The sequence below is a fragment of the Rhododendron vialii genome, chromosome 13a (assembly GCF_030253575.1).
Source record: "Rhododendron vialii isolate Sample 1 chromosome 13a, ASM3025357v1".
Lineage (NCBI taxonomy): Eukaryota > Viridiplantae > Streptophyta > Magnoliopsida > Ericales > Ericaceae > Rhododendron > Rhododendron vialii.
The window spans coordinates 27822766-27844130 of NC_080569.1; the positions used below are offsets into that span (position 1 = coordinate 27822766).

The following is a 21365-nucleotide window of genomic DNA, read 5'->3' on the forward strand; positions in this document are numbered from 1 at the left end:
TTTTCAGTGCCGAGCAGGTATATTCCACGTGGTACTTCGCTCGACACTCTTGAGCCGTCCGATGCACTTTTGGACGGCTCAAATTGAAACTTTCTCTCTCTTCTCACCCCTCCTCTTTCTTTCTCCTTTTTCTCTCTCTAAATTTTAGCCATCCAAAATTAAAATAGACAGCCTAGATACATCGAGCGGCTGAAAATTTTCTCCATATGGAGTATAGGACTGGCCAACTGGGACTGGTATAGCTAGTCTCACCAATGCATGATCACTTTAGATACATAAGAGCATGTCCATCAGTCACACCAAATTTTTAGGAGGCCGGGGAGCTGTTGTCCCTTTAAGGGGCAGCAGCTTGCTGTCCCGGCTGATCGGGACTCGCTCCGGTCTTGCTTCGGTAATCAGTAACGTTCAATTTGTAAAGCTCAACAAGTAAAACAAATATATTAGAAATTAGCTCGTTCGGATATCATTAAGTAACTGATCGGAACACATATAACTTGACAATAATGAGTTCCAGTGGATTTGATCCAGTGTTTCGGATTCATTATTTTCAAGATAAAGATGTTCCGATAAGGCACTTAATGATGTTCAATTAAGTTAATTTTTTGATACACTTGTTCTACTCAACGAGCTATATGAAGTGAACATTTCTAATCATCGAAGTAAGGCCGGAGTGAGCCCCGCTCGACCGGGACAATAGGCTACTACCCCTTAAGGGGCAGCAGCTCCCCTGCGTCCAAATTTTTAGCCATCCAAGAAAGAAAAAGTGCAATTTCTCTCATTTAACTAGTCATTCAATACATGTGTACCCAATAGCCTAAGCAAAACCAAACGCCATTTGTACCAAATCAATCTTCTCTCTCTCTCTCTTTAAAATTTGCAACAGCAGCAACACAAACCAGCAACGCAACACCACGGCTATTTCCGGTTTTTTACAAACCCGGAATCTCTGTTTCAGTCAACAATCTAAAATCCACAAATACAAAATCAATCCTCAAAAAAGTTACAACTCAAACCTCAAGATCAAACCCACAAATCAATTCCGGTCAAAAACATAAATTGAAACCCACAAATTCAAATTCAATTCAGCCAACACACACACACACATATATGCCTATATTATATATACACACACCATTAAAAATTCCAAGAACCTACCGAAAAACTCGCCGGAGAGTGGAAGCAAAGAGAGAGAGGAGTCGGAATCCAATCAACGGGCAACAGCGATCGACGGCGGTTGACAGCGGGCAAGGCACTGTAGCGTAGGTTTTGATTCTGGAATCCATTGTCATCGATTTCACTAGATCCACATCTAGGTCTATATCGAGGGCAAGAGAGAGAGAGAGAGAGAGAGAGAGAGAGAGAGGGAGAGGGCAAGTGAGGATCTAAAATCTCGCCTCAACAAGCGAGCCGTTTTGGCGGCAGAGTACGTAACTGGCGAGGCCGGAGCGAGGCTGTTGTGTTTGGATTTGGGAGTTTTTCGTCACCAATTAATTTTGCTGGAAATCTCCAATAGCTGGGGCTACTGGAGATGCTCTAATTGGACAAGAACACAACGTCATCACAACGTAGGGCAAACATCCCAATTAAGTTGGCACCCAAATCACACGCGATCGACAAACTAAAAGTGCATAACTAAGAGTAATAAAAGCAAAAAATGTTGTCACTATATAAAAGGTATTTTTGCCCGGAGAGTGTACTGCTAAGAGTAATAAAAGCAAAAAAAATCAATAAGTCTACACTTACCGACCATTTTTCCCGATTTCTTTCCCGACGCTGACGTGGCTGGCCCCATGTCAGCAATTGCCAAAAAAATAACCCCGCTGAAATTCTAATTTTCCCCCCAAACCAGACATTTCCCCCAAAGTTCCAAACCAGACTATCTGAAAACCAACGAAGAGAGAGAAAGAGGAGGAGGACCACCAGCGACACCCACCACCACCGTCTACCACCACCACCTCCGGCGATCAACCCATCGCGAAAATTGCAACACCACGAGCACCGACGCCACAAGCACTGTTTGTGTACATCTCCAAGTCTCAAAGCAAAAACTGTCCAACTCCAACAAGAACTAATTAGGAAGAACTAAAAATTGCAAAGGAAGCATACAGAGGTGAATCATCAAGCAAATTATGTGCCAACTCAACCTAGTTACACAATCACACAAAGTCTTCATTCTTTCCCTTAAACCTGAAATTGAAATGCCAAGTTTATATAATTACCAGACCAATACCTAGGTAATTGGGTTGGTTTCCCCTACTGTGCAAACGAGCTAAACCCATGTGGGTGGAGAGGGTATCAAATCCCTATTGGATTTCGATTTGTGTGACAATACAGGAAAGAGAGATTAGACAAAGGAAAAGAAGCATGAAAAAGAGAGCGAGAGACCTTGGCGATGAAATTTGTCGTCAGTGCTCGTGGTGTCGCGATTTTTGCGAAGGGTTGGTCATCGGAGGTGGAGCCGATGGTGGTGGTGGGTGTCGCTGGTGGTCCTCCTCCTCCTCTTTCTCTCTCTTCGTTGGTTTTCCAAATGGGGGGTTTGGGGCAAATGGTCTGGTTCAGGGGAAAATTAGAATATCAGAGGTTTTTTTTTTTTTTTTGGTAGTTGCTGACGTGGGGGCCACCACCACACCAGCGTCGGGAAAGAAATCGGGGAAAAGGGTCGGTAAGTGTAGACTTATTGAAAAAAAATGTTGCCACATCCTCACGTACCCAATTTGACTGCAACGTACTTTTTGGTCCATCCGGGCGCCACATCATCACAAGTCGCCCCATCGTCCCCATGATGACAACATAAATGCATTTTATTTAAATTTTGTTTCCTCCATAAGAAAACATCTACGTGCATTCGAAACCTTCTGCAATGATCTCCACATATATATATATATATATATATATTTGTTTCCTCCCGATCAAATTGTGATGATTCAAGCCGTTCAAAGTGATCAGAACGTGATTTTAAGGATACGCGCGAGAAATTAGCAAAAAAAATGACCGGGAAGGGCTTGATCCGAGCAATTTTTTACTGAACCGTTCAATAAAAAACTGTTCAGATCAAGTCCTTCCCAATCATTTTTTTTGCTGATTTCTTTAAGGTACTCTTAAAATTATGTTCTGATCACTTTGAGCGGCTCGGATCGTTGCAATTCGATCGGGAAAGAAGTGTCCCGCACGGTAACACCGTGCGGGATCCCTCATTGGATCCAGACTGCACATACATACAGTTCGGATCCCATAAGGGATCCCTTACGGCCTTACGGTGCGGGACTCTCCTTTCCCGATCGAATTGTGATGATCCGAGCCGTTCAAAGTGATCAGAACGCGATTTTAAGGATACGCGCTAGAAATCAGCAAAAAAATGATCGGGAAGGACTTGATCCGAGCAGTTTTTTACTAAATTGTTCAATAAAAAATTGCTCGGATCAAGCCCTTTCCGATCATTTTTTTTTGCTGATTTCTCGCGGATACTCTTAAAATCATGTTCTGATTACTTTGAACGGCTCAGATCGTTTTAATTCGATCGAAAAAGAGAAGTCTCAAACTGTTGCACTGTGCGGGATCCTTCATTGGATCCGGACTGCATATATATATATATATATATATATATATATATATATATATATATATATATATATATATATATATATATATAGTAATTTTCAGGTCCACTCGCCCGAATTTTCTTATGGTTCGGATTTTTCATTTTCCGATCGATTTGCGATGATCCGAGCAGCTCAATGTGATCAAAACGTGATTTTAAGGGTACCCGCGAGAAATCACCAAAAAAAATAGTCGGAAAGGGCTTGATCCGAGTAGTTTTTTTATTGAACGATTCAGAAAAAACTGCTCCGATGAAGCCCTTTCTGGTCATTTTTTTTGCTGATTTCTCTCAAGTATCGTTAAAATCACGTTCTGAACACATTGAGCGGCTCGGATCATCGTAAATCGATTGGAAAATGGGAGCTAAGATACAAATCCGAACCATAAAAAAATCCGAGCGACCGGACCTGAAAAGGACTATATATATATATTTTGCTTTCGTAGGAAGCATAATCTCTCCGGAAGAGTCATGGCCTATACTATCTCGTAACCACCCTCCTAAATCTTTCTAGATCGACCAATCCAACGAAAAGAGCGTTCTAACTAATTAAGCTCACGGGCACCATGCCAGGCACGATCGATATCGTTTTAATGACAATAGGTTCTCCTTGCATAGGGAACGGTTGTCAGACTGAACTCGTTTGTCGTTGCCGGTGGATACTATCATCTCTCGATCCTTAATTTGTATCTTTGACAAGTAGAGATCGAAGTTGCAGAAAACAAGCGGGATCAGCTTCTTACTTAACAACGGGTCCTTGCATGTGTTGCTTTCAGCGGCAATATTGATACTTTTGGAAATTCCCCTAGCGGCACTGGATATATGCTGATGTTAATAAACCGTTTGTTTTTTCAGCTTCTTCCATCTTTTTCCCAGCATGGGATCAGCTCTAATCAATGCCCAATCCTTCCATATCCCTCCAAACTCTCGTTTGTGGGGCTTGTTGCAGACTCATATATAATCATGGTTTGAATATTTTATCTCGTAGACTCCGTAGCTAAAAAGTCAATAAAAACTTATTTTGATCGCAGATCCATAAAGTAGACGGTATACAAATTTCAAACTTAAATCGTTCATTGTGTTGGACAAAGTACAACTTTTTTTTTTCCGAGTTTATCGACAGCATTCAAACTACCTCATGCATGCCCATAAAGGCACGGCTCGAAGAATTTGGTATTCTATATATATATGGTTTCGAGTCTTCTACATAAAGTGTGAACAAACTGCTCATACCTAAAGGCTCTGCACAACTTAATATTGAGTTTGCAACAATTGAATCGCTCAAACCAATTATGTATGCACCAATTAAAAGGCATTTGTCAATCTAATCATCAATTGTCTACAATAAACACAATTTTCAGCAATTAAACACTATGTTTAGATATAGGATTTTCCGTTAAATGAATTATCATCCCTATTATTGACCAGCCACACAAACAAACATATATCATCCCAAAAGTTTTTTTTTTTTTTCAATAAACTTCACCATTATGACATCAATGATCTATGACATGCCAACCAAACCATAACATGGATGGCTGCAATGTTCCTAATATTTTCTCTCTACTCAAGAAACCATGATCGCAACTAAACCTAATTAATATAATGATCTCAAGATCACAACCAACACTTACCTATAGAAATTTCTACGAGAACCTCATATTATATGGAATTCATGTTTTCTTATTAATTTTTTAAGGAATCAGAATGAGAGATTCAAAATCTTTCCAAAAATGGCCAGCCCAAGAATTGGGCAGTTGGATTCAAGGAACTTCTTTACACCATTAGATTTATGAATGTACATAAGATTCAAAAACTAAGCTCAGTTATTATATAGATTCTACGAGATAAACGCATCATATCATAATTGTAAGCTCTGGTGGAGCCACCAAAAAAGGAGCTTAATAACACCAAATTTAGTTAGTATTCTTGGATCATTTTTCAATCACCCATGGGTCTTTTGGATCAATCATGATGTCAAGTCGGGTCACAAAATTGCCAATTGGCCAGCATTTGTGTTTGTAAACTCCCAAGTATGCCACAACTATCGTTCTGCAGCCAATATGAACAAGATATAGTTAAAAAATTAAGTGTTCAAATTTCAATCCGTTTGAACATTTGGAAAGATTTTAGTTTCCTGATCATTTTATCCTAAATGACCATAATTAAGTTTTGACTCTAGGGCTCTCGTTGATTAGCCCTAAGAGATATTTGATTCTACGAGACCCAAAATTCATTATGACCATTAAAGATAAAATGATAAAAAAAAAAGATCTTTTCACCGATTCAATTGGATTGAAAATCGGAACACTAAAATAATTTTAAGTAAATAAAAAAGAAAAAAGATACAAATTATAAACATTATTAATTAAATAAAAAACAAATAACAGAAAATGGGTTCGGATATTTTTGGGTCCAACGGAGGTATTTTCGGTTTAAGGGGAGGTGGGGTTGGGGGTAAAAGGGAGAAACAGTGACCCGTGTCAGGAGGGGGGTCTGACATGGGAGGGGCGATTAGTAATTGCCATAGGACAAAGCTGGGACCGATATAGCTAGTCTCACCAATGCATGATCAGTTTAGATACATAATAGGACAAGAACAAAACGGCATCACAACATGAGAAAAAGGTCTCAATTATGTTGGCACCCAAACTACACGATCGGCAAACTAAAAGTGTATAGCTCAGAGTAAGAAAAGCAAAAAATGAAAAATGTTGTCACAATATACAAGGGTTTTTTCCCTACAAAGTACAAAAATATTTATGTGACAAGTGGCAGACACGTCAATTGCTTTGTTCGTTTTCATTTTTAACTTTGTTTTATTTCTGTTTTCTAATCATTATCATATTTCTTTCTTCAATTATTATCTTATTTCTCTAATTATTACTTTTATTTTTCTCTTTTTCTCTCTACTCATAACTCATTACTCATTTCTCCAATTATTACTCTATTTATCTTTTCATCCATTACCAAAACTAAAATACCCAAATATAAAAACCAAACAAAGGCATTATAGTTCACACGGATGCCACATCGTTGCCCACTTTGACCACAACGTACGTTTTCGTCCACGTGACCGCCCCAACATCACCCGCCACACAATCTTCCACACGGACCGCCATGTCATTGTCCACGCGGGCACCATGTCATCACAAGTCGCCTCATCGTCCCCATGATGACACCATAAATTAATGCATTTCAAAGTTTGTTTCCCCCAACACTACAAGAAAAATGGTCATTCCCGGCATTTTTATTCTCGACATTTTAATTAATGCCGGAAAAGCCACTATTACCGGCATTTCAAGAAATGCCAAAAAAAATTAATTATTACCAGCGTTTGTTTAAAAAAATACTGGCAAAAGTTGAGTTTTCCGCCAAACTATTACCGGCATTAATTTGTTGAAAAAAATGCCGAGAATAATCTATGTATAATATAAATATTTTTCATTGAGCAATATAACCCAATATGGTGGCTAGCCCAGTTGGTAGCTTCACGCGCACGCGAGGCAAAGGTCGCGAGTTCGAATCTTGGGGCAAGCAAATTCTTCACAAAATTTGCACGACATGTGGCGGACACATGGGCGGCACGCAAGCGACATGTGGCTGACACGTGGACGACACACAAGCACCATGTGGGCATCTCGTGGCGCCCATGTGGCATTTTGTCTTATAGGGTACAATTTTTCCCGACATTTGTACAAATGCCGCAAATGAGTCTATTTATTCCCGGCATTTATAGAGACTTTTCTCGGCATTTGTACCTTTACCGACATACTCCTAGACGGCATTTGTTATAAATGCTGGTAATATTCTTTACCGGTATTTTTTGAACTTTTAGGGACATTTATGAAATGCCGGGAAAAACAAAATTTCTTGTAGTGCAAAAGAAAACACCTACGTGCATTCGAAACCTTTTGCAATGGTCTCCATAGATATATTTTTGCTTTCGTAGGAAGAATAATCTCTCCGGAATAGTCATGGCCTATAGTATCTCATAAGCACCTTCCTAAATCTTTCTAGATCCAACGAAAAGAGCGTTCTAAGCTCACGGGCACCATGCCAGCCACGATATCGTTTTAATGACAATAGGTTCTCCTTGCACAGAAAACGGTTGTTTGACTGAACTCGTTTTTCGTTGTCGGTGTTTGATACTATCCTCTCTCGATCCTTTGTATCTTTGACAAGTAGAGAAGTTGCAGAAAACAAGCATCAATTGTGAACTGTGTTACAAGCAGGATCAGCTTCTTACTCTAACGACGGGCCCTTGTGTTGCTTTCAGCGGCAATATTGATACTTTTGGGAATTCCCCTGCACTGGATGCTGATGTTAGTAAACCGTTTGTTTTTTCAGCTTCTTCCATCTTTTTTCCAGCATGGGATCAGCTATAATCCATGCCCAATCCTTCCATATCCCTCCAAATTCTCATTTGTGGTGCTAGTACCATGCTCATAATCATGAGTTTATCGACAGCAAAAACTAATTTATTACGGACACATTTTATTTTCAAACTAGCTCATGCCCGTAAAGGCATGTCTCGAAGAATTCAGTATTCTATATGGTTTCGAGTGTTCTAAGTAAAGTGTGAGCAAAGTACTCGTACCTAAAGGCCCTGCGCAATTTAATATTGAGTTTGCAACAAAAATCGTTCAAAACAATAAACACAATTTTTAGCAATTAAATACTATGTCCAGACATAAGCCACCAGGAGATCAGGAGTTGAGTAATTGACTCAGGCGATAGAGATAATAGAGACTTTCCCACAAAATCAGGTGAAACGACCCAAGACCTAGCTCTTATATCATACTCTTTCCGTCCCATTTTTATGAGTAGTGCTATTGGTACCGACGGTACCATAGGGAAAATGTACCGACGGCCACCGGACGGCCGTCTCCGGCCACCGGACGGCCGATCCGAGCCGTCCAAAAATTTTAAAAAATAAAACCGAGTGGGCCTGCGCGGGAATCAATGGCATCCGAGGTGTGTAGAGTACTTGATCCGAGCACCCCTTTTTCGTGTATATACACGTATATACAAATATACACGAAAAATGGGTGCTCGGATCAAGTACCCTACACACCTCGGATGCCATTGATTCTCGCGTAGGCCCACTCGATTTTATTTTTTAAAATTTTTGGACGGCTCGGATCGGCCGTCCGGTGGCCGGAGACGGCCGTCCGGCGGCCGTCGGTACATTTTCCCTATGGTACCCGTCGGTACCAATAGGATTTCTGCATTTTTATTGTCTATTTTCATTTTTCATGCTGTTCTTTCAACGCTTATATCTCCCAATCTATAATGTTTTTTATAATTTTGAAAACTTTGTATTATAGATCTAATTGAGAACTATCAAACAAGATCCATAATGCATATTTTTGGAGATACATATTAAAAGATATAAGCATTAAAAGAACGGCACGAAAAACGAAAATGGACAATAAAAATAAAACGGAGGGAGTATTAGATTTCTTAGAAGGTTCCAACTTAAAACTAATTGACAATAGGTGGAGTAACCTCTAAAATATATTAACTAAGCTTAGGTAACTTAAATAAGCAATGTGGGACAAGTCTAACACTCTCCCTAATGTGTAGCCTAAACCAAAATATTGATGGCTGCAGTATTCTTAATATTTTATCCCTACCAAAGAAACCATGATCGCAAGTAAACCTAATTAATATAATGATCTCAAGTTCACAATCAACACTTACCGATAGAAATTTCTATGAGAACCTCATATTATTTGGAATTCATGTTTTCTTATTAATTTTTTAAAGAATCAGAGAGAAATTTGGATTCTTTCCAAAAATGGGCAGCCCAAGAAATCGGCCATTGGATTCAAGGAACTCCTTTACACCATTAGATTTATGAATGTGCATAAGATTTAAAAACTAAGCTCAGTTATTACATAGATTCTATGAGATAAACGCATCAAATCATAATTGTAAGCTCAGGTGGAGCCACCAAAAAAGGAGCTTAATAACACCAAATTTTAACGTGAGTTAGTATTCTTGGGTCATTTTTCAATCATCCATGGGTCTTTTGGATCAATCATGATGTCAAGCTGGATCGCAAAATGGCTAATTGACCAGCATTGTGTTTGGAAACTCCAAGTATGCTACAACTATCGTTCTGCATCCAATATGAACAAGAAATGGTTCCCCCTGTTCTTCCTTTTCTTAAATTTAGACAATCTAATCATGTTTCTGATGTGGGGTGTTCCCGACTGGAAGTTGGAGCTCTCCTTGGGTTCCCAGTCTCTGCTTTGTACAAGTATCGTCCAAGTCTAACTGTCTTGTTCCAAACACTGTCATCACTTCCGTGGATATCACCTGATTCGTGATCGTGATAGAAGCTCTTTAGTAACTTAGCCAGGAATAGCATAAAACAAATGGAGGAGGTGGCGATGGAGAAGAGATATAGTCCCCAGAAGCTTTGAAAGCTTAGGACATCAATGTTTTTGTCAGTCTGGGAGTTTCGACACTCTGCGGAAGGAGTTAACCACTCTTCTTCTAACCTTTTTAGCGTGCCATTCTCCATCAGTTGTAGAATGGCTTTGGAGACATCAGCTGCTATTGGAGAACCTTTTTGGAATACCTGCACAAAAAGACATGATGACGTTTTTGTTAGTTACCCCATGTGGTTGAAAATCTTTGTTCTATTTTCCTTTGGATTGGCAACAGTACACTTTAAGATGGTATCTAAAACTCATGTGCATTATTGGTTTTCTGCATTATGGGTTTCCGGCTATGCACGGTGGCTCTTGCGGCTTGGGTTGCTTGCTTGCGTCTGGGGGTTTCGTTCGGTCATGGGCTTGCCTTGGTGGTTCGGTGGTGCCTGGGTGGATGGCCGGCGGCTTGTTTCTGGTAGGGTTTGGGCGGGTGTGATTGTTGGGCTTGGCCTATGTTTCCTATGGGCCTCGCTCTGTGTTTTTAGGTTTCTGGCAGCAGGGACGACTAGTGGTGGTTTCTGGGTGGGGATCGTCTGGTGATGGCGGTAGTCTAGTGGTGGGGGTCATCGGGCATTGGCAGTAGGCTGTTGTGGTTGTTGCGGTGGTGGCAGAGTTGAGCTTGAGATTGTTAAGATTTGTGTTGATTTGGGCTGTTTTTTTGGGCCAGGCCCATGGTGTTTAGGGCTTTATTTTTTGGGGTCTGGCCTGGCCCTCAAGGTGTGGTTTGGGCTCGGTCCCAAATTATTATTATTTTTTTTTATCCAACCCTTGGTTGGATTCCCCTTCTCCTTTACCCTTTGTCGAGTTTTGAATAAAATTTTGTTGTCTATCAAAAAAAAAACCACTAAGATCCATGCACAGTGAAAAGAGTGCAAAAAGTGAGTTGCAATTAATACTTACAAAGCCAAATCCTCCAAGTCTATATGAGGATCCATAGACTGTGTATTTCCTGCAATATTTGTTGGCAAAAACTTTCGCGTAAGGAATCTCAAGAAATGCTGCTGAGATACTGCCATTCTCGAATGACCTCAGATAGTCATTTTCATTGTGCATGGGCATGAGATTCTCTGGTTTGTATTGAAGCACATCCTGTACGTATGTCTTCAACAAATTTGCATCACCACCAACTTTGGCATTGGACATTTTTAGAGACTCAACACTTGGCTGGAGTAGCGAGATTGTGAGCATTGAAGTGAGACTGGCGGTGTAACTTTGTGTTAAGATCAATGCCACAAAAAGCCAAACCACCACTACAACCCGAGCATAATTGCTTTGAATCTTCTCCCCTGTACGATAAAAGTGAGTGTATAAACAATAATTCGCTTTTGCTGTTGTTAGATGTATAGTGTATGCATAGTGCATCTGCTATCCTATAACATATTCCACAACGATAAGAATATCACCTCTTATGGACATCAAAGTAGCAGCAAGTGGCATGTGTCAGTATGACGCAAATATTTTGCTTATGCTGCTATTTTAGGGCACCGAGACATTAGGTCAGCTTATCCCCTCGCAATGTGGACACAAATGGTGCCTGGTTATTGTCAGCTCGCTCTCGGGTCACTTATACCCAGCTTTGTGGGGGCCTTTACTGGTCTGTTATTGAGCTCGTAAATACTAGAATGTATAGCCAGTTTTGGTTCTCAAATCGAATTATGAAAGACTAGATGTGATTATAAGCATAATTGCTCTAACTTTAAACTAGTATGTACTTACTGTGAGCAAGGAAAAGTGAAGAGAACGTGAACCAAAGAACATTCCCCAGCTGATCCTTCCATGGACCACCAAATTCTGGATTGGACCGATGTTCCAAGAACCAAACTACAAACATTGTGTAGATCAAAACAGCCCCCGTCGCTAACCACGTTTCCACAGTGAAAGGCTTCAGAAATATCCATGCCTTGTGAGCAGGCTTCGCAGGGACTACCATTAACAAGCCCGACTCTGTGAATGGTTCTGTGAATTCTACGCCACTCCAACGTTTAGATAGAATTGTTACATCACCTACAGCAGCTCCAAAGGTCTTCCACAAATTTCGACACACAAGCAACAGGTACAAGTCAGACGATTCATGTTTAAAAAACTATGTGAAAAATAGGTGGATATAGCATTATGTGTGAAGCCTGTGTAGATATCATACGATGTAGCTCAGGTCTTCCACAAATTGGACCCACAAACGAGTACAAATTGAATAATTCAAGTTAAAAAGCTATTTAAAAGTAGGTAGAGAAAGCATTATGCACGCGTGAAGCCTGTGTATGAAGGTACAATGAAAAAGAACGTTGGAGATTAATTTATTAGTACCTTGTTTGCAACATTACCAACTAAATTGTCATAAGTGCCGTTAAATTCCACGTATCTACTAGGCAGATCATATTCCAAAATCCTTTTCACCTCCTCAAAAACACGAATGCAAAAACCGGAGTATATCTTCTCAGCTGAATTCTTGATGGACGTAATCTTCACAAGATTCTCAGATGTGGCGTTACCAGGAACTCCAATTATGAGTGGATTCTCCAAACTGGGCATTGTCCATCCTTCAGGAACCCGCTTCAAGTCCCCCGGTGGCTTTATAAAACCATCCACCAGTTTCAAAAAGGTATTACCTTTTCCACTTGAGTCGTTCTTTCCATACTCTGCAACATCGAGGCTCTTTGAGAACCCAAAGTCTGGAGACCAATATCCCAACTTGTTGTATGTCATGTTGAAGACATTAATTACCCGGTATATAGATTGGTAAGAAAGTCTTCCATCTTCAAAATGAATTTCACCACTTAATCCAGTGAAACTGCTTGATTGTAGACTGTCTAGCAATCTCTCCGACGTAAAAGTTTTGTTATCTCGATCCAAGGCAGCAGTAATAGCTGCAATGCTATCATATGCCCTCAGAGCATATATCCCAGGCTTGTAATTTTCTTCTTCTGCATATTCCAACTGGAATCTTTGCCGATATTGCTCATAAAATTCTAGAAATGGCTTACTGTTTTCAGAATACTCTGTCTTGATTCCCACAACACCTTCCATTGAAGAGAAAAATGAGCTGTTAGCGGAATCAAGTAAGCTTGCAACGGAGTCTGTAAGTACCCAAACGGAGTCTTTTCCCACGAAATCCATTTTCTTTGCTTCGGTGAACAAAACTGTAGTCATAGGTAATGATGCGTGAAGAACAATAAAAGCTCTGGGCTGGCTGCTTTTCAATCTCATCAGTTTCTCATGAACAAATTGTTTGGGATTTGATAGAGAAGAAAATGGTGCAACGGCTAAATGATGCACAATATACGAGCCAACTTTTTGTAATGCCTCAGATAACAGAGGAAGCATAGCCGGCACACCAGCATACATGTCTTCTTCGTAGACAACAACAACTCTTCTCCAGTTGGACTGAACAATAGCTGCAACACAATTCATTTGTTCCGAAACATCGTTAGCCATTTGGACCAAGAGAGGCCACTGGCGCGTTTTAATAGCTCCAGCTGCCAGTGAAATAACGGGAACTTGAGCCTGGTTTCCAACGCTGGCAACTAAAGCTGTTTCCGACCATGTCTCCATGCCAATAATCATTACCACATGCTTCTCGTTAATTAGCTCTTTAGCTGCAAAAATTTGAAAACCCGAATTAAAATGTTAGCAAAGTTGTTATGAACATTTTTCATAATTGGTGGTCGAAGTCAACAAACACTTTTTATTTCTACCCCAACTACCTACAACTACATTGTTGATGTATGTACATTGTTAGAAAGAGGCATACTTGATACTTCAAAAGGGGTCCTCACTAACCGGACCCAAAAACTCCGTTCAATGCGACTCAGCCACCCATGCCCTTTCTTTCTCCAATCCCCCACAGCCTACTTCACACCCATATGTTGTATAAGTATTCCATACGAGAGAGAGGAGATTATGGACTTATATATGGTCATGTTAACAAAACGTCACGTCTTACCTTTCATTCTAGTAAAACCCAAATCGGGATCTTGATCTTCTTCGATTAGAGATATATTCTAATTATGGTATGTAATACACAATTACCTCGCTATTTTTTTTTATTTTATTTTTGATAATCTGGGATCCAGGCCAACTTACGTGCACCTCAACTAATGTGGGGCCCGTATCGAAAAAAAAAAAAAAAAAAACTAGTATGAGGCCCTAAACGAAGCAAACCTTGAGTGGCCCTAAGATTTTTTTATGGCAATGAGAGACGAACCTGTGAGCTTAGAGAGTAAGGCCCTTACTTCCTGTCATGCTCCCACTCGACCAACCGCTTGGGGTTTACCTCACCATAATTACAATCCACGATTGACTTTCGAAAACCCACGATATTTGTCCTCCGAAACATACATTTCAAGGCAATCCCTTGGGCATTTGGATTGATCGGCAATTGCAGTCACTAATATCAACCCTAATGTTTAAAATAATTAATGGAAAATGGTGGAAGGGTTGTTACTTATTCTTGTGGGAATGGGGTAATTGACTAAAAAAGATGGCTGGCAGCCTGTTTGGCATGGAAACGACCTTGCCCATCAAAATACAAAGTCAGGAAGGCAAAAGAAAGGTCACAAGTATCCCTACTCTTATGCTTTCCTTTCTAAGTCATCCAACATAACAGTGACAAAACACCTTTGTTCCTTATCTTGTCACGATTCTGACGTGCAAGCCTTTGTATTCTTCTAATTTTTTAGAGCTTGTAACTAAAACTACACTCACTGATTTGTCCTTTGCAAAACCAGGCATGAATATTGTTGCTGGTAATGAATTCTCTCCAAATTCCCCTACTAATATGATGTGTTTGCTTACGACCTCCAATTTCCATTTTCTTTTGGTCTCAATAATAACTTTGGAAAGCTGAGGGATCGAGGCCCGTCCTCCTGGATACATACTAGCTACGCGACTGAGGTCGACTCAATCCCTTGGTCTGAAAGGGCAAATTTCTTACAATTATCTTCAGGGATGGACACCAAATAAAAGGAGCATGTGTGCAATTTTCTAAAAGTTAGAAGTGCCAAAAAAAAAACCACCTTATGGAAGCAAGGATACAGTGAAGACATATTTGTCCGTTATATATTAAGGACATACGAAGACAATTAATTTGATTTAGTTATATGGTTATCCAATCATAAAAGACAGAATGAATATGAAGAAACGAAAAAACAAAGGGGGAAAAAAAACTGCTAACCAGCATAAGCCGCTAGTAGGGGGTCTCCACCCAGTTTATGGTAATGGACAGCTAGGTAGTGCATAGTTGACCTCTTGTTGAAGTTGTGAACAGCTATATCCATTGCTGTCTTCTGTTCTTTGCCTATACGAGAATTATGATTGATGATTCCTCCAATGTTTGTGACCATATTATCAGCTGCAACGTCGACAGAGCCTAGGGAGAGAATCACAAGCAAAAAGATCATTAGTGTGGGCAAGAAAACTATGGATTTTGCAGTTTCAGGCACTGCCCGATCGGAGGATAGCAATCTCCATGGGCTTCCAATCTCTGCATTCATCAAGTACCATGCAACTCTAACCGTCTTGATCGAAACGCTCTCATTAATTGCATTCACATCAGCCACTTGAGATGACTGATGACGGAGGTAGTCCTTGACTAAGTGCCCAAGGAATAGAAGAAAACAAACAAAGGAAATGGCAGCTGAGAAGAGGAATAGGCCCCAAAAGCTTCGGAGGCTGAAGCTATCAATGTTCTCCGTCGTAGTTTCAGATTTTAAACACTCTTTGTCGGGAGTTAACCATTCCTCTTCTAGCCGTTAAAGAGTCTTGTCCTCTGAGAGTTGGAGAATGGCTTTCGAGACATTAGCAGCTAATGCACAACCTTTTTGGAATATCTGCATAGGAACATGAATGAAGATATTTGTATTAGAGGTTTGAGATGGTGGCTGCATTATACAAGTGCTACCGATGATGATGGTTCTATCGATCAAGAGTACTTGAACGTAATTTCAGTTAGCTTAGTATCTTTAATGGATGGTACTAGCTTACTGACTGAATATGCAATGGCAGTTGGAAGTTCCTCTTCCCTGATGGGGTTGCAACTCTGATCTCCCCCTTTTTACTTAGCTCAAAAAAAAGAGGAAAAAGAAGTGTAAAGAAAGTGTTGAGAATTCACAAAGCCAAATCCTCCAAATCTATATGTGGTTCCAATGATGCTAAATTTCCTGCAATTTCTATTGACATAAACTTTGGCATAAGGGATCTCGAGGAATGCTGCTGAGATATTGCCCGTCTCGAACGCCCTGAGATACTGATCTTTGTCACTGATAAGACATACATTCTTGTAGCTAAGCACGTCTTGAACGTATTTCTTCATGAATGTATTGTCTTCACACCCGACTTTTGCATGGGACAGTAGTTTCGGTCGGAGTCGTGAGATCGTGAGCATTGACGTGAGGCTGGCGGTGTAGCTTTGCGTTAACACCAACGCCAGGAAAAGCCACACCACTACCACAATCCGAGCATAGTTGCTCTGAATCTTCTCTCCTATACAATTAAAATAGAACTTTATTTTTATTTTTTTTTTGAATCGTCTAGTTTTATGGACTTTCATTTCAAAATAAAACGATTCATGAAAGGGGTTAATTTCTACCTCGAAAAAGATATAGAAAATCGAGCATACCATTCAAGAACTATCTCCCAAACACCCAGTTTGGATTTATAGAAAAAAGAAAGAATCATTTGAAAATTATACTAAGAGTAGTACTAGTAACGCAGCCATCCGAATTCAGGTTTAGACCATTTAAAAAAGAGAGAGAGAGATGTATGTATTATCGGAGTCGCCCGATGCATGACATTCCCACGTGCATGGGAAGACATCTTAATAATTTCTGTTTAGAAGCTTGTGTAAGAAACATTATTCATAAAAAATGGCTATGCCAAACTTAATTATTGTACTCCTATATTGTACTTACTGTGAGCGAGGAAGAGTGATGAGAAGGTGAACCAGAGAGCATTTCTGAGTTGGTCATTCCAGGGGCAACTGAAATCTGGGTTGGACCGATGTTCGACGAACCAAACTATGAACATGGTGTAGACCAAAACAGCGGCGGTAGCCAGCCACATTCCCAGAGTGAAAGGCTCCAGAAACATCCATGCCTTCGGACTGGGCTTAACCGGAACTACCATCGACAAGCCCGATTCTGTAAATGGCTAGCTTGGTGAATTCCACGTCCTTCCAACGTTCGGCTAATATCGTTATGTCGCCTACGGCAGCGCTATAAGTCTTCCATTTATGATCCACGTGCATGTACACAAAGCATGTGTTAAACAATAAACAGAACGAGATGCGTGCACAAATCATGTTTTGCAAAAGATGCCGATCAAAAAAAACAAATCGTGTTTTGCAAAAGATGGTGCGAGGAAAATTGTCATGAAATTCAGTTGCTTCGATAGTTATTGGCAGTTTCTTTGATAGTTAAAGTGTAGTTTGGAAAAAAAATTGTGAGCCAATGCAGAGAAAAAGAGGACGGAGATAGGTTTTATTACCTTGTTAGCGACTAGATCATCATATGCTCCATTAAACTCCACAAATTCGTAATTAGTTACAGGAGAATCCAATTTATTTTGAACCTCTTCGAAGACCCGGATGCAAAAGCCAGTGTAATTCTTCTCATTTGGATTCTCAGAACTTGAGGTTATCTTCACAAAGTTTTTGAAAGAGGCAGTACCCGGAACTCCTATTATCAATTTCTTAGTCTTGTGTTCTGTACTACCACCTTCAACGACAGAGACTTGAGAGAGAATAACTAGGGATGATATGAGTAATATTGGGATGAACAAAAAGATAGGTTTTGTGCTAGAGCGGAGCTGGAAAGGCATTAAGGATTTAAAATAATGGCAAGCACTGTACGTCCGTCGTATTCATATATGCTTTCTGATTTAATATTGTACTTGTGGTTCGTGAGCTTCATCATTTATATATGCCCAAATGTGTTTGGAGAAGTCTGCCTCCCTAGAGAGAGAGAGAGAGAGAGAGAGAGAGAGAGGGTGTGTGGAAATTCTTGATGGATTCTAAGGACTCACGGCATTTGAAGTTCTGCGCGTACGAAAAGTTCAAATGTTGAATAGTAATGCTCAAGAACCAAGTGCATGTAGGTTTTGAGTCAACAAGACTTTAGCAAAACCCACGGTCAGTATGCCCCGGAGAATGCCAGGAAAAAAATGGTAAATTAAGAAATGGTTCAGCCTAATAAGTGAAATGACTTCTTTTTTTTCTAACTAAATTTTTTTTTTTATTTGTTAGTTTTTCGTCAACTTTTTGTGAATTGTTATTTCGTCATGATGAGATGAATCTAAAAAGTAAAAGATTATGATCGAAACCCAAATTTTTTTGAATAAATGAGAAAAATCTGGTTTATTACCTTATTTTTGTCTTTATTCAAAAAAATTAAGTTTCGATTGTAATATTTTACTTTTTAAATTCCTCTCGTCATAAAGAAGCAATAATCCACAAAAAGTTAATGAAAAACTAACAAATGCGGAAAAAATTGAATAAAGACAATTTTTAGGTTGCGATCGTAATGTTTTACTTTTTAGATTCCTCTCGTAATGAAGAAGCAATAATCCACAAAAAAGTTGACGAAAAACTAACAAATGCAGAAAAAATTAAATAAAGACAAAAAAATATAAGTCATTTGACTTATTAGGCCGAACAACCTGGATTTATGGTCCCCAAGAGTAATCGAGTTGCAAGTAAATTGGCCCCGGACATCTGGTTATGGAAAAAAATGGTAACTTATCACTACACCTAAACTATCACACTTTTCCCTACACCTTGCCCTAATCCATGATTTAAAAGGTGAGTTCACGCTAAAGTTTATGGTATTTTTCGGTTTGGTATTTTTGTTATTTTTTAATATTCGTTGAATTCAAATTTATTTTTTGGATTAATCACCCATCTCAGTAAAAGGAGTCTAAAAAGTAAAAAAATTAAGTCAACAAGAAAAAAAATACCAAACAGTTGCTTTTTTGTCTACAGTGTCGTCTTATATGAATTTTTTAACTTCGGTCCATAATTTTATACTTTTTTGATTCCTCTTATTGAGATGAATAATTGTGACACATGCGCTTGCTAGAGTGATTGTTTTGGTTGGCCGTTGGCTCGATATGTCTCAGCCATTGGTTTTGGCTTGATACGTTTCAAGCATCCGATTTTGGTTTGTGCGTTTTCTCCTCAAGATGAAGTTTTGGCTCGAATCTTGTTATTGGATTCTCGCCAAGGTGGAGATATTGTTAAAAATAGCTCCATCTAACGAGGGTGATGCTAGCGCCATATGTGAGTGGCGCATGTGGAGCAGCGTTGATTCGAGGATTCTCGCCAAGGTGGGGAGTTTCGTATTTTCTGGATACTACCATTTTTAGAGCACATGCATTTGGATTACTTTGGGAAGCAGCTTTTTGGCATGGTGCTTGTGGAAGGCAATCTGGAGCCATGTTTGACTTGGCCAATGTTGTTGTTGCTTCTCTTGGTGGTATGTATCAATCTGGTTTGTTAGTCGATGTGCGTTCCGCTGCACTTGGGTCTATTTCTCTGAATTTAAATGCAGTCAGTTGCATTTTGGCATTGGCGTTGGTGGAGATAGATCATTGGACGACTAACCTGGTTGTCAGTCGTTTTGGATTGATACTTGTTGCAGATCTGTTGAAACTTGTTGAAGCATCGTTGGGTGCCCGCACCTTACGGTGATTGGAGACAGCCTTGGAGATGGTAACGCGTCTCAGGTGTCATTTGTTTAAGTGCCATTGTGTTGGTAATTTGGATTTGTTATCGGAATCTGGTATTTGGAGTTGCCGCGACTTGTCTGAATTTGGTTCTGAAGTTTGCTCAAGACTTCAGAAATTTGGCTCTTTTGTTTGGATCATTCTGATAACCTGCGTTTCTTGAATTCCATTTAAGAGCATGGATATCTATTTGTAGTTCTGTTTTGTCTGTTTGAAGAGGGTTCGTTGTTTTTGCTTCCTTGGATTTGGCTCTCTTAACTCTCATCGGTTCGAGCTTCTGGAGAGTTCTGTATGATTTGTTGTCCGTATTACGAACCTGTGGTGACGTTGATTGGAGAATTGTCACGAAGGTAGAGATTGTTGAAATCAGCTCATGGGCTACTGAAGTATGGCTCCAATTCTCTCATTGGTCAAAGATTGGATAGAGGTGGCAGCCTTTGTAGACTTCAAAAGGCCCGCCTAAAATCTGAAAAAAAATCTCAGGCATGGGTTTAGAGTAATTGCCATGTCTGGCATGGCTTGTGAATAGGAAGTCTTTGAATGGCCTATAAATTGAAGGCCTTGGTTTTCTGTAAGAGTATCTCTCTTGAGTGAAAGACCAGAGAGTGAGGTAGTGTAAAAAGAGTAGAGCAGTGTGAGGGCTCCTTCTTCGGGAGGCTGCCGAGCTCCTCTTATTAGGCTCTGTCAAAAACAGAATTTGAGAGAGCATTTGAAAATCAGAGAGAGTTTAAGAGCTACATATGTATGCATTTGTATCAGTCTGTGAGTGAGTGTGAGTTTGAGTGATTTTGTAATCCCCCTCCTCCTCTATAATAGAAATTCGTCGGCCCTTTCCCGTGGACGTACCCGATTTTGGGGAACCACGTAAATCTTTGTGTCTCTGTGTTTGTATGTGTGTGTTTGTGTTCTTGGTTCGGTCCTTTGTGTAAAGGAGTTGAACTCAAGCATGGCTCATTCTTCTTCTAAGTTAGCTACGGAATAAAAAGCTTTTGCCATGTCAGCATTAAGTGGTGTATGGTTAGTTTGTTAATTAGTTGAGGTTAGTAAGGCTAATACTAGTAGCTTGTAATCAGGAGCATATAAAAGGGGATTTTCCCCTGCTTTGTAATCATCGAACAAAAACATACAGAAATGAAAGTCTATTTTCTCTCTCTTCACCATAGCTTTCTCTCTCTAGTTCTTAAAGTTCGTTTCATAGATTTACAGAGTTTTTGATATTTCTTTATGGTATCAGAGCAACATGGACGAAAGTCTGTTGATCCTAGGGTTTTCAACACAAACACGCTCGTCTCTTTCAACTTAGGGTTTCAAAGTTCAAAATTAGGGCTTCGAGCTCAAGATTTGGGTTTTCTCTTTTGTTCAACACGATGTCTGCTAATTCGAGTGAAACTGCTGCAAATTCCAGTGCTGTGACCATGCCTCCATCTTTGGCGTTTCTGGTATCGAACTTCCACTGACTCGTCAAAATCCAATTAAGTTCTGATAACTATCTACTTTGGAAAACGCAAGTCTTGAATGCTCTTCGTGCAAACGGCTTTATTAAGTATGTTGATGGAACTCTTAGCCCTCCACCAGTTCAGATTCGTGATACTAGTAACAATCTTATCACA

The 21365-nt window shown here is 39.8% G+C and overlaps 2 protein-coding genes across 3 annotated transcripts; both read right to left on the reverse strand.

Moving 5' to 3' along the window:
- Positions 1 to 9419: 9419 nt before the first annotated feature.
- Positions 9420 to 15465, reverse strand: LOC131313286 (glutamate receptor 2.7-like). Of its 2 annotated transcripts, XM_058341520.1 has the most exons (6): positions 15212 to 15465; positions 12346 to 13634; positions 11758 to 12064; positions 10942 to 11327; positions 10108 to 10187; positions 9810 to 9922 (listed from the first exon to the last, which is right to left on the reverse strand). In XM_058341520.1, the coding sequence occupies exons 1-6, from the start codon at positions 15435 to 15437 to the stop codon at positions 9919 to 9921; spliced, it is 2292 nt and encodes a 763-aa protein (XP_058197503.1). In that variant the 5' UTR covers positions 15438 to 15465; the 3' UTR covers positions 9810 to 9918. The 2 variants fall into 2 exon arrangements, with proteins under 2 accessions (XP_058197502.1, XP_058197503.1); XM_058341519.1 differs by having other exon boundaries at positions 9420 to 10187.
- Positions 15466 to 15490: 25 nt separating this feature from the next.
- LOC131313296 (glutamate receptor 2.8-like) lies at positions 15491 to 17245 on the reverse strand. The gene is made up of 3 exons (XM_058341533.1): positions 16947 to 17245; positions 16148 to 16518; positions 15491 to 15866 (listed from the first exon to the last, which is right to left on the reverse strand). Exons 1-3 carry the CDS (start codon positions 17158 to 17160, stop codon positions 15789 to 15791), a joined length of 663 nt encoding a protein of 220 aa, XP_058197516.1. The 5' UTR covers positions 17161 to 17245; the 3' UTR covers positions 15491 to 15788.
- Between the last annotated feature and the right edge of the window lie 4120 nt (positions 17246 to 21365).